The 13,856-nt window shown below is 39.2% G+C and overlaps 1 protein-coding gene across 5 annotated transcripts in view; it reads left to right on the top strand.

Moving 5' to 3' along the window:
* Positions 1-13,616, top strand: part of SH3YL1 (SH3 and SYLF domain containing 1) — a 78,699-nt gene extending 65,083 nt beyond the window's left edge. For 4 of the 5 annotated variants that reach the window (XM_043927377.1, XM_043927375.1, XM_043927376.1 and 1 more), the window contains exons 9-10: positions 5,499-5,555; positions 12,804-13,616. In XM_043927377.1, the coding sequence (XP_043783312.1) occupies positions 5,499-5,555; positions 12,804-12,994 (248 nt within the window). In that variant the 3' untranslated portion in view covers positions 12,995-13,616. Of the gene's footprint in view, positions 1-5,498; positions 5,556-5,666; positions 5,741-6,276; positions 7,617-12,803 lie in introns of all 5 variants that reach the window. The other variant, XR_006345787.1, reaches the window with a different exon arrangement.
* Positions 13,617-13,856: the final 240 nt, after the last annotated feature.

Below are 13,856 nucleotides of genomic sequence, written 5' to 3'. Positions count from 1 at the left end.
CCTTGGTGATTGATTGTGTTTGTCCCTATTAGTGATGTAAGCATTTTTTTCATCTTATTGCTGGTGTTTGGAATTTGATCTTATCTTAAAAGTCTGTATTTCATTGGTTAATTTTTTTCTGTTGGAATGCTTGTTACATTTTCAACTTGTAGGAGTATTTTGTATATTAAGGGGTTTCTCATTTGGATGACAGTTTATTTCTCTAGATGTATCATTTGTTGATCTAAATTTTCATGTAGTTCATAATCTATATGAAACATAAAAGTTTGATATATACAACTTTCATTTATCAAAGTTTTAATGTTTATGTAAAAATTTATCTGTCACTTATTTTTTATAGATATTGTATTTTGTAGTTGTTGTTGTTGTTACTCAGTTGCTAAATCATGTCCAACTCTTTGCAGCCCCATGAACTGCAGCACACCAAGCTCTGCTCCCCTTCACTATCTCCTGGAGTTTGCTTAAATTCATGTCCATTGAGTCAGTGATGCTATCTAACCATCTCCTCCTCTGTCATGCCCTTCTCCTTTTGCCTCCAGTCTTTCCCAGCATCATGGTCATTTTCCGTGAGTCAGCCCTTCACATCAGGCAGCCAAAGTATTGGAGCTTCAGTTTCAGCATCAGTCCTTCCAATGAGTATGCAGGGTTGACTTCCTTTAGGATTGACCGGTTTGATCTCCTTGCTGTCCAAGGACCCTCAGGGTCTTCTCCAGCACCACAATTGAAAGCATCAATGTTTTAGCATGGTTAAGGTCTTCTCTCCTATACATTGCATTCATAGTGTCCTCGGTTTTCTTGAAGTATTTCATTCTTGCAGTTATTAGATACTTACTCCTCAGTTAATTTAGGAGCATTTTACCAATACTCCTGTCAACTACCAATATGCAATTCTGGTTAAAGTAATGTTATGTACTTATATGGACTCTATGATTTTTATATTAATTATAATAACATTACATGTATAAACTAATAAATTTGGCATTTGTATGATAATCTTCCTGTTTTATGCTTTCCATTTGTTGAAATATTATATTATGTCTTTCCTAAGATTTCATAGTTTCTGTGCCTTTCTTGTTAAATTTATTTCTAAGTACTTTGTAATTTTGTTTTGCTGTGTTGAATGGAAGACGCTTTCCCATTTATATTTCAGGGTGCTTCTTTTAATAATTGAGAAAGCCTTAATTTGCATATATTTTGTCTTATATATGGTCACCTACCCCAAATCTCTTACTTCTAGTCAGTTTTTTAAAGTAGATTCTCTGCTGTTTATACCCTCTTCCCCACCTTGCCAATACTTATTTTTATATTTTTATATTCATGAACTTCTTAGGCCAGTGGCCTTCACACTGATGCACCTCTGTCCTTAAGGGGTACACAGAGATGGGGAAGCATGTGCTTAGTCAGTCGTGTCCAACCGGTGACCCCATGGACCGTAACTGGCCAGGTTCCTCTGCCCGTGGAATTCTCCAGGCAAGCATACTGGAGTGGGTTGCTCTGCCCTTCTCCAGGGGATCTTCCTGACCCAGGGGTCGAACCTGGGTCTCCCTGCATCACAGACAGATTCTCTGCAATGGGGCCACCAGGGAAGCCCTGAGGGGCACGCGGGGCCTGGGAAGAAGCCCCCGAGCACAAAGGCGATTTAAGACGCAGTCTACAGGGGGCCAGTTTCCACACCTGTCTTCTTGTGAACACGGCGTACACGTTGCCCTCTTTGTCTTCCATTCTTTCACAGTTGTTTTTCACACTTCAATAAGGAAAGCAAACTCCAAACTATCTTAATCATGCTACTACAACTTTGTCCCCAAAATGTAAGGACAATGATATAATTTGAAATATGAAAGTTGATATTAGTGTAGTGGTAAGTCTGATGAACAGTAAATAATTTTGTAAATTAGATGAACTACATTTTTTCTAGCTTTCAACAAAGCTGAAGGAAGACCTAATGGCACCATTATCTGAATTTACAATAAGAATAGTAATTAATATTATCATTATATAGGAATTATTTATAAAATCACATAGCTATCACCAAAATAAAAATTATAGTAGCAATAGCTTATTAGTTAATAAGTAATATTTTATTATTTCTATTGTTTTGATGATAGATCTCTATGAGAATTTTTTTACCTCTATCTAAGAAGGGAAATAAAAGAATTATGTTACATTCTTATAAAATATCTCTCTTGCCCTCTAGTTTTTCTATAAACCAGTTTTCTTAGCATCTATATCTTTAAAAAAGAACACTGAAATACAATTTTATGTTGAAGCTATGTCATTCCATAAATAATAGTTATCCTGTATATATGACCTAAATTCAGGTATGACCTAAAAGAAATCCCTTACGATATACAGTGGAAGTGGCAAATAGGTCAAGGAATTACATCTGATAGACAGAGTGCCTGAAGAACTATGGACGGAGGTTTGTGATATTGTACAGGAGGCCGTGATCAAAACCATCCTCAAGAAAAAGAAAGGCAAAGTGATTGTCTGAGGAGGCCTTACAAAGAGTTGAGAAAAGAGATGTGAAAGGCAAGGAGAAAAGGAAAGATATACCCATTTGACTGCAGAGTTCCAAAGAATAGCAAGGAGAGATAAGAAAGCCTTCCTCAGTGATCAGTGCAAAGAAATAGAGGAAAACAATAGAATGGGAAAGACTAGCGATCTCTTCAAGAAAATTAGAGATACCAAGGGAACATTTCATGCAAATATGGGCACAATAAAGGACAGAAATGATGTGGACCTAACAGAAGCAGAATGTATTAAGAGGTGGCAAGAATACACAGAAGAACTATACAAAAAAGATCTTAACGGTCCAGATAACCACGATGGTTTCATCACTCACCTAGAGCCAGACATCCTGGAGTTTGAAGTCAAATGGGCCTTAGAAAGCATCACTATGAACAAAGCTAGTGGAGGTGATGGAATTCCAGCTGAGCTATTTCAAATCCTAAAAGATGATGCTGCTAAAGTGCTGCACTCAATATGCCAGCAAATTTGGAAAGCTCAGCAGTGGCCACAGGACTGAAGGTCAGTTTCCACTCTAATCCCAAAGAAAGGCAATGCCAAAGAATGCTCAAACTACCACACAATTGCACTCATTTCACACTCTAGCAAAGTAATGCTCAAAATTCTCCAAGCTAGGCTGCAATAGTATGTGAATCGAGAACTTCCAAATATTCAAGCTAGATTTAGAAAAAGCAGAGGAACCAGAGATCAAATTGCCAACATCCTTTGGGTCATAAGAAAAGCAAGAGTTCCAGGAAAAGGTCTACTTCTGCTTCATTGGCTATGCCAAAGCCTTTGATTGTGTGGATCGCCACAAACTGTGGAAAATCCTTCAAGAGATGGGAATACCAGACCACCTTACCTGTCTCCTGAGAAATCTATATGCAAGTCAAGAAGCAATAGTTACAACTGGACTTGGAACAATGGCCTGGTTCCAAATGGGATAAGAGTACGTCAGGACTGTATATTGTGACCGTGTTTATTTAACTTATAGGCAGAGTACATCATGTGAAATGCCAGACTGGATGAAGCACAACTGAAATCAAGATTGCCAGGAGGAATATCAATATCAACCTCAGATATGCAGATGACACCACGCATAGGGCAGAAATCAAAGAGGAACTAAAGAGCCTCTTGATGAAAGCGAAAGAGGAGAATGAAAAGGCTGGATTAAAACTCAGTATTCAGAAAACTAAGATCATGACATCCAGTCCCATCACTTCATGGCAAATAGATGGGGAAGCAATGGAAATAGTGAGAGACTTTATTTTCTTGGGCTCCAAACTCAGTGCAGATGGTGACTGCAGTCATGAAACTTAAAGACGCTTGCTCCTTGGAAAAAAAGCTATGACCAACCTAGGTAGAGACATTACTTTGCCAACAAAGATTTGTATAGTCAAAGCTATGTTTTTTTTTCTAGTAGTCTTGTATGGATGTGAGAATTGGACCATACAAAAAGCTGAGCACCAAAGAATTGATGCTTTTGTACTGTGGTGTTGGAGGAGACTCTTGAGAGTCCCTTGGACTGCCAGGAGATCAAACCAGTTGACCCTAAAGGAAATCAGTCCTGAATATTCATTGGAAAGACTGGTGCTGAAGCTGAAACTCCAGTACTTTGGCCACCTGATGTGAAGAACTGACTCATTAGAAAAGATGCGGATGCTGGGAAGGATTGAAGAAGGCAGGAGGAGAAGAGGATGACAAGGATGAGATGGTTGGATGGCATCACTGACACAATGGACATGAGTTTGAGCAAGCCTGGCATTCTGCAGTCCATGGGGTCACAAAGAGTAGGTCACAACTGAACAATTTAAGTGAACTGAACTGTGTATATGAACTAATCTTTAAAAGTCTAGTCCGCCTGTTGAAATGTATTTCAAATAACACTTTAATGTTTAGTAAATTAATGAATTTATAATATTTTTGAAGTTTTGATCAATGTGTGCTTATAATGATCATGATAACTCAATCTGTAAGAAATTATTAAATAGATGATTGTGTTATGTAAATAAAATTTTTAAAATAAATTTATGTATGAATTCTTGTTTTAGAAACTTGCATAAGTTTAGTTCAGTTCAGTCGCTCAGTCATTTCCGACTCTTTGCGACCCCATGGACTGCAGCATGCCAGGCCTCCCTGTCCATCACCAACTCCCGGAGTTTACCCAAACTCATGTCCATGGAGTTGGTGATGCCATCCAACCATCTCATCCTCTGTCATCCCTTTAGGATTTCCTTTAGGATGGACTGGTTGGGTCTCCTTGCAGTCCAAGGGACTTTCAAGAGTCTTCTCCAACACCACAGTTGAAAAGTACAATATTAATACACTGGTTAAAAATCTTTGGAACAAATGAAGTGAAAATATGATTTGAAGATTAAAAATGAACAGTATATAATTTCTGACTATTAAAAACATCTTGTTGATTTTCTTTAATGAATGGTGATGGGTTCAGATCACTATCATATTTAGATCTTTTCATCCAAAAAGGGAGTGATACAAATTTTAAGTAATTGACATTAAAATATGCTAAAAATACATCCTTAATCTTACATTTAACAATTTTAGGTATCAGTTTAAAAATATACATATAAATACTTCTTTAAAAATTATTTTAGGTGTTAAACAAGCAAGACTGTCTGAAAATCACTGGCTTGCTGATTGCAGATTTTCTTATTCTGGTATTTCTAGAAAAAGATGTGTCTGTGTTTTCTGTGAACATGTAATTGCAATGCTGTGAGCTGTAGTTTATGTGCCTGTGGTCATACAGATATTAGACATTTACTGTCTGCCTTATGTTTGGTCTATTTTTTGTATATATTCAGGTGTTCCTCTTGATTGAAAGAGGATAAAATAATTATATTTCAATCAGTTAGAATGATTTAAAATATCTGCTTATCAAGAACAGTATTTGGCATTCTTGGGTATCTTATATACTAGATACTAATAAATTTTCTAATGTTCCCCTCTTTTATGTATCTATTTACTTTTTGCAGGTAGCAGAAACGAATATAACCTGTATCCTGAACTTTCCAGCTATCATGAGAGAGTTGGTAAGTAAAAATATTTCTGTTTTAAAAAGATTAGTTACCATCTTATAACACAAACCTCCTAACTAATTTGGCAGGTTGTGAAAATATCTATACTTCTTATTTCATTTATAGGATATTTACATTACTTTGAGAAGCACTTCATTTAAAACATACTCTGCACAACTGGACTGATCAAACTTGATGAGGTCAGCAGACTGGACCCACTTGGGAAAGGGCCACAGGGTCCTGTGGGTTTGGGGCCTTGACTACAGTTGAGCAGAAGTGGCGTTGGCAGTGTGACTCTGGGGACGAGCGTTCCTTTTCTCAGATTCCTTTCAAGTCTGTACCTGTTGTCTAAGTGCCTGATAAATATTAGAAATATCTCTTAAAAAGCAGTGAGGGAAGATAAGAAACAAAACCCTAAGTGGGATCTGGAGACAGAGGCTCAGACTTACAGCCGGTACTTTTATTCTCTGGCTGTGTGTTCCAGACACTTTACCTCCCATGGTTGGTCGGTTGGTTGGGTTTTGTTTTTATATTTGAGGGTAGCACAAGCTAAGTGTTTCAAACAGTAGGTAATAAGTTAATGTTAATATTAATTTATTTTAGGCCTTTCTCAAAATATAAGGGATTTTGAAGAAGAAAATGCAAGGAAAGATTTAAAGTCTGTTTTAAAAATAAAGCTTACTTTACATTGCTGTGTGAAATCAGTTAAACTCTTACAAGAACTTCCTTATGCCAGTCTATCAGCCTTGCAGAGGAAAGTCCCAGCCCTGTGACCCCTCGGTCCTGAGGCCTGAGCAGGACTCCTGGCCGCCCGGCTGGCCCCCCTGGGCTGCCCCGCGCGGCGCGGGCACGGCAGTGGTTCTCCAGCTGTGCATGCTCTGGCCTCACTGCTACGGAAGCTCCAGCTACGAAGTCTTCTGGCCTCATGGTGAAACGGGGGTGAGCATCCATAGTCCTGTTCTCTAAGGTTTTTGTACCTGGAGGTCCGAACCTCCTTGGTCAGCATCCATCACAGCCCCCTGTCCACCCTCTGACTGGCAGGGGCCCCCTGGGCCTGGTACAGAGCTCTCTGCCGTGGGGCTGTCCTGAGCTGTGTGTGCCTGAGGACGCAGGCCATGATGCCAGCAGGGCCCCTCCCCGAGTGTGACAACCACGGATGCCCTTCGTCTTTTGACTTTGCCATTTGAGAATTGCGGGTCTTGTGACCTCTGCCAGTTGGCCCCATCCAGCTCACTCACGCTCCTGCAGAGATTGAGGTCACCAAGGGTCGTGGACCCCACCCACATCCTGGGGCATGTGGATGCCAGAATCAAGTCAGCCGCCCAGCTCATCACAGCAGCAAAGGCACCACTTCTAGTGCGTCTTGGAGGGGATCTTCCAAGGTCTGAGATTCTTCTGAGTCGTGTCTGGGGCCAGATGTGTCGATGCCATAGGGGTTACATTATGCAGGCTCCACTGAGAAGTGAAATAAGACAGTGGCATCCTGTGGACGCAGACTTGCTAGTTATGAGCTCAGAGCAGCTGCCAGTCACCAAAGCTGACTGTAATCTGTTTCCTCTTAAGTGTAGCCCTGATTTGGGAGAGAAAAATAACCCCTATTTGAATAAACTTGAATATTTGGATATAAAATAGTCAATTGCTTCAAAGATCCTCCATATTTTTGCAAGTGTAGGAATACCGATCTTGAAGGCATGTGTCCTCAGTAGGGAACGCATCTGTGGACACTGGCTGTTTCAGTGACCCTGTGGGCTTTGCTTCCCTGCTCTCCTAAGTGGTCTCCCTTCCTGGAAGAACATGTCCTCTTGGCTGACCTCTTCTAATGAATTATATTGTGGACATTAAACTTCTCCTTATGGAAACTGTCCCTACTATTTACAGTAAAGAGGACCTTTGCATTTTGAGCTTATTGAAGAAAAAGCCAGCGGAGCCTGGCACCAGGTGGACGTGAACTGGTCCCTGGGGGGCGCCTGTGCTCACCTCGGCCCAGCTCTCTCCTTTTTTCCTGTGGATGAACTTTCCCAACAACGCCTCAAGACCCTCCTGCGCCCTCCTAGAATAGAGGGGTTTGCCTGACTGGTGAGTGGTAAGGAATTCGGCACACCTCTGCCTGCCTGTCCTGCCCACGCTCTTCACCAGGTCTGCCAGCAGTGACACCTCCCTCTCTGCTTCACCTCTGTTCAGGAGGAATGCTGAATGTCAGCCTCCTCCCACCCAGCAGCACTGCCTTGTCCTCTGCTGCGACTCAGAACCCCTGCTTGGCCCTTAGGCCCGTTTTTCCTGTTACTGTTTTCATCCTTATCTTATTTGAAAACTACAATTCAGAGGCATTTAGACAGCCTTCAGTGGGGGGAGGGGCAGAGACTGAACCTGGTCTGCAATTCTTTCTGTCTTTTCTTCAGGTCATAATATCTTTCTTCCTCTAATTATTCATTATAAAATATATTTCTAAAACTACTAAGAACAAATTCAGTTATCAAATTCAGGGATCATCAGCAGCAGATATTCCTATTATTTGTACAGTCTGGATAACTCAGTGATGCAGGAAAATAGTTTGCCTAACCAAACTACAGGGAGGGAACACAGCCCCACCCATCAGCTGGAAATTGGATCAAAGATTTACTGAGCGTGGCCTCCCCGACCAGAGCAAGACCCAGTTTTCCCCACAGCCAGTCCCTCCCATCAGGAAGCTTCTACAAGTCTCTTATCCTTCTCTATCAGAGGGCAGACAGACTGAAAACCACAGTCACAGAAAACTAACCAATCTGATCACATGGACCACAGCCTTGTCTAACTCAATGAAACTATGACCCATGCCATGTAGGGCCACCCATGATAGACGGGTCATGGTGGACAGGACAGTGGAATGTGGTCCACTGGAGAAGGGAATGGCAAACACTTCAGTATTCTTGCCTTGAGAACCCCATGAACAGTATGAAAAGACAAAAAGATAGGACACTGAAAGATGAACTCCCCAGGTCGGTAGATGCCCAATATGCTACTGGAGAAGAGTGGAGAAATAATTCCAGAAAGAAAGAAGAGGCTGAGCCGAAGTGAAAACAATGCCCTGTTGTGGATGTGACTGGTGGTAAAAGTAAAGTCTGATGCTGTAAAGAACAATAGTGCATGGGAACCTGGAATGTTAGGTCCATGAATCAAGGTAAATTGGAAGCAAACAGGAGATGGCAAGAGTGAACATAGACGTTCCAGATATCAGTGAACTAAAATGGACTGAAATGGGCGAATTTAATTCAGATGACTATTATATCTACTACTGTGGGCAAGAATCCCATAGAAGAAATGGAGTAGCCCTCAGAGTCAGCAAAGGAGTCTGAAATGCAGTGCTTGGGGGCAATCTCAAAAGCAACAGAATGATCTTGGTTCATTTCCAAGGCAAACCATTGAGTATCATAGTAATCAAAGTCTATGCCCCAACCACTAATGCTGAAGAAACTGAACACGTCTATGAAGACCTACAAGATCTTCTAGAACTAACACCAAAAAAAAAAAAAAAAAGTCTTTTTCATCATGGGGGACTGGAAAGCAAAAGTAGGAAGTCAAGAGATACCTGGAGTAACAGGCAAGTTTGGGCTTAGAGTACAAAATGAAATGACAAAAGCTAACAGAGTTTTGCCAAGAGAACACACTGGTCATAGCAAACACCCTCTTCCAACAACACAAGAAATGACTCTACACAGGGATGTCACTAGATGGTCAATACCGAAATCAGATTGATTATATTCTTTGCAGCCAAAGATGGAGAAGCTCTATACAGTCAGCAAAAACAAGACCAGGAGCTGACTGTGGCTCAGATCATGAATTGCTTATTGCAAAATTCAGACTTAAATTGAAGAAAGTAGGGAAAACTACTAGACTACTCAGGTATGACCTAAATCAAACCCCTTTCGATGATAAGTGGAAGTGAAAAATAGATTCAAGGGATTAGATCTGATAGAGTGCCTGAAGGATGGAGGTTCATGACATTGTACAGGAGGTGGTGATCAAAATCATTCCCAAGAAAATGAAAGGCAAAATGGTTGTCTGAAGAGGCCTTGCAAATAGCTGGGGAAAGAAGAGAAGCAAAAGGCAAAGGAGAAAAGGAAAGATATACTCATCTGTATGCAGAGTTCCAAAGAATAGCAAGGAGAGATAAGAAAGCCTTCCTCAGTGATCAGTGAAAAGAAATAGAGGAAAACAATAGAATGGGAAAGACTAGAGATCTCTTCAAGAAAATTAGAGATACCAAGGGAACATTTCATGCAAACATGGGCACAATAAAGGACAGAAATGGTAGGGACCTAACAGAAGCAGAAGATATTAAGAAGAGGTGGCAAGAATACACAGAAGAGCTATACAAAAAACATCTTAATGGTCCAGATAACCACAATGGTGTGATCACTCACCTAGAGCCAGACATCCTGGAATGAGAATTCAAGTGGGTCTTAGGAAGCATCACCATGAACAAAGCTAGTGGAGGTGATGGAATTCCTGTTGAGCTATTTCAAATCCTGAAAGATGATTCTGTGAAAGTGCTGCACTCATTATGCCAGCAAATTTGGAAAGCTCAGCAGTGGCCACAGGACTGGAAAAAGTCAGTTTTCATTTCAAACCCAAAGAAAGGCAATGTCAAGGAATATTCAGACTACCACACACTTGTAAAGTAATGCTCAAAATTCTCCAAGCAAGGCTTCAACAGTACATGAACCAAGAACTTCCAGATGTTCTGGATTTAGAAAAGGCAGAGGAACCAGAGATCAAATTGCCAACATCTGTTGGGTAATAGGAAAAGCAAGAGAGTTACAGAAAAACATCTACTTCTGCTTCATTGCCTACACCAAAGCCTTTGACTGTGTGGATCACAACAAACTGGAAAATTCTTCCAGAGATGGAAATACCAGACCACCTTACCTGCTTCCTGAGAAATCTGTATGCAGGTCAGGAAGCATCAGTTAGAACTGGACATGGAACAATGGACTGGTTCCAAATCGGTAAAGGAGTACGTCAAGGCTGTTTATTGTCACCCTCCTTATTTAACTTATACGCAAAGTTCATCATGAGAAACGCTGGGCTGGAGGAAGCACAAGCTGGAGTCAAGATTGCTGGGAGAAATGGAGGTGACACCACCCTCATGGCAGAAAGCGAAGAGGAACTAAAGAGCCTCTTGATGAAGGTGAAAGAGGAGAGTAAAAATGCTGGTTTAAATCTCAACATTCAAAAACCTAAGATCATGGCATACTGTAAAGCAATTATCCTTCCATTAAGAATAAAATAATTTTTTAAGAAGGTAAAATATACCAATGAATCCAGGTTCAATCTATTGAATGCAATTTATGACTCCTATGTTTGCTGAAGACCCTGTGGCTTAATCTCAGTAGTGATTAAGATTGCCTGGAGACAGGCTTCCGAGATTTGAATCTTACCCCCTGGGCAGATCACTTAACATTTGCAAGTCTCTGGTTCATATTCTGGGAAGTGGGGTGAGAGCTCCCTCCCTGGAAGTGAGGAGCAAGTGTGTTTATCACAGCGCCTGGCTCAAGGACCCGGAGCCGCTCTACTGTATCCACGTGGAGTGACGCCTGCTATCATGGTGTTCACCATCCTGTGCATCCTTAACTGTGTAATTAGTGCTACAGGTGTGTGCATGTACTGCAGTTAAGGTGACTGTAGCTTCCAGAACATTTCCTCATATTCACAGGCACCCTTTTTGCTTGCTTCTGTTATCCACAATGTTTGGGAGACAAGAAAGGGGAGGAGGAGTTATTGAGGGCTTTCCTTAATTACGTTCGGTATGTTGAGACTGAGCTTTATATGTGGAGGTCATGGATACAATTATTGATAAAATCATCTTCAGAGTGATTGTGCTCTTTGGCATTAGCTTGCACGCTTCTGGTCTGAGCGCAGTGAGGATGTCGTGAGGACTCTCTGCGGGTTCCTCTCAGTGAAGAGCTGTAGCCGCTTTTCATGGTGCACAGTGACGACCCTTCACTCATGTACCTTAGTAGTCATTTAACTGCTTTGGTTTTATCCAGACTGTATCAAAACTTTATTCTTTTAGTGACACACTTTTACTCTTATTTCTTTAAAGTAACAGGTTAAAAGTAAATACAGTATAAAATATAAAAATATATAGAACTTCTCTGTTTTATAGATAAAAACTGTACCAGCAATATCACTAATACAGTTATGTTAGTTATTATTAAGGTTATTTCTTTAGGAGAATTCAACTACGTGGTACATGCTCTATTGAAAGAACTATAGCACCATCTTGTGTGAGATACAAATTCAGTGCTTCAGTAAATGTACTGCTATTAGAGTGTTGACTATTTTCATTTCTTACTAATAGGTCAAAGTCACTTTATTTTTTATGATTATAGTATTATAGATTCAAGCAAGTAAATAGATTTAGAATTTGGTTATATATGCTTTCAATATATCTGTACTAAGATGCATTTAACAAGCATCTAACTGCCTAATTCATGCACAAAATTATATGAAACATGGAAATACCAAATTCCATGTAGCTGAGTACACAGCAAATGTCTGTTGTTGTTGTTTTATCTCTTATGATTCTATACAATTTATAATAGTTAATGTCTTTTGCTCATGTTACCCATTTGGTCCTCAAGGTATTTTTTCCGAATACTTGTTAAAGTTCTGGTTAAACTTATGTAGACATGCTTCTTGACGTGCCAATTTGAATTTCATCTCTCTTTTGAGAGAAAGAATCAAGTATAGAAATGAAAACAGCCATAAAAGCTTAGGGGGAAATAAATTTCTACTGATGAAACAGCAAATGCATCTGAGCTGTAATCCTCATTATCAGTGACCACAGAGCATAGTTTTTAAGTTTAATCTTTTATGATACAATCAAGAGTGTAAAATATCAACTTTTACCTAATAGTGTAATTCATTGAAGCTACTATGACTATTCTATTAAAATAGGGAAAACGTAATAATATTATCTTATAGACTAGACAAATTTAAACCGTTATAACCACAGATATTTGCCAAACACATATTTAAGTATATAATAATGTACAGTTTGACTTGTGTGATTTAGGAAATGTTATTACCAAATATTTGCTCTTTACAAAGAAAAACATAAGGTTAATGATGTGATGAAAAATCACACAGACTGTGTGCTCTGGACTCTGCTGGCCTCCCACATTAGAATCCCAAGCCCTGAATTGCTAATTTATCTCTTCCCTACACATACTTCCTGTTTTTCTCATAAAAACGTGAATAAATATTTTTTTCTTGTTTTAGACAATTCAAACCAACCCATGGAAGTGACAGCACTATATTCTTTTGAAGGACAACAGCCAGGAGATTTGAATTTTCAAGCTGGAGACAGAATCACAGTTCTATCAAAAACAGACTCACATTTCGATTGGTGGGAAGGAAAGCTTCGAGGTCGAACTGGCATTTTTCCAGCCAACTATGTTGCCATGAATTAAAGTTTGTATTATTTTGTTCTTTGAGAATTACAAAAAAATTAGTTCTACACTGGAGGGAATTACTATTCAGTTAAATGTTTAGTATAAATGTAAAGACACCTCTATTTATTCCTTAAACTTTTATCTAGTATGTAAAAGATATATCTTTTAGCTTACATATCTTTACTTTCCATTGATTTTTATCACACATACTATTTAATAGTTGATATCACATTTTTCTTGTGTTCATTTGTCAAATATACACTAAACATTTGATTTGGCTGTGTATATGGTGACTTGATTGTATCTTGAGAATCTAAGGATTAAGGTATGAATACCACTTCATATATTTGCAAAATGACTAGAAAAGAATAAATCAGCTTAAATAGTATATTAACTAATACTCAGAGTTGGAGATATTGACTAGAATAGTAATCCTTAAAAATTATCTCTATATCTTCAAAAATTATATATATATGAAACCTCACAAAGAATTTCAAAGAAATTCAACTATGCATTAAAAAAAGATGACATCTGTTAGCTTTCCTTCTTTATGAGGTGATGCTTGTTCATATGTAGCAGTAGAATAAAGTTATGTTGATATGATTCCATTGTCTCTAAATAAATGTTTTTAAAATGCTAAGTTACTATCTTGATTTTGTTTTTCTTATTTTCTTATTTTTGTTTTTCTTATTTGTAACCTGAGGTCTGTGGTTAGTCTCGAGGTTAAAATCCACCTCCACGACTGTGTTGCTAACTTCTTTTTTTTCCAGCTTTCTCAACATGTAATTGACAAAATTGTAAAATATTTAAAGGGCACAGCATGATGATTTGAAATACTTATGCATTGTGAAAGGATTCCAAAGTAATTAAACATCCATCA

Source organism: Cervus elaphus, chromosome 16, assembly GCF_910594005.1.
Source record: "Cervus elaphus chromosome 16, mCerEla1.1, whole genome shotgun sequence".
NCBI classification, from domain to species: Eukaryota; Metazoa; Chordata; class Mammalia; order Artiodactyla; family Cervidae; genus Cervus; species Cervus elaphus.
Note: the sequence above shows the minus strand (reverse complement) of the source record. Positions and strands in the feature narration are given on the sequence as shown.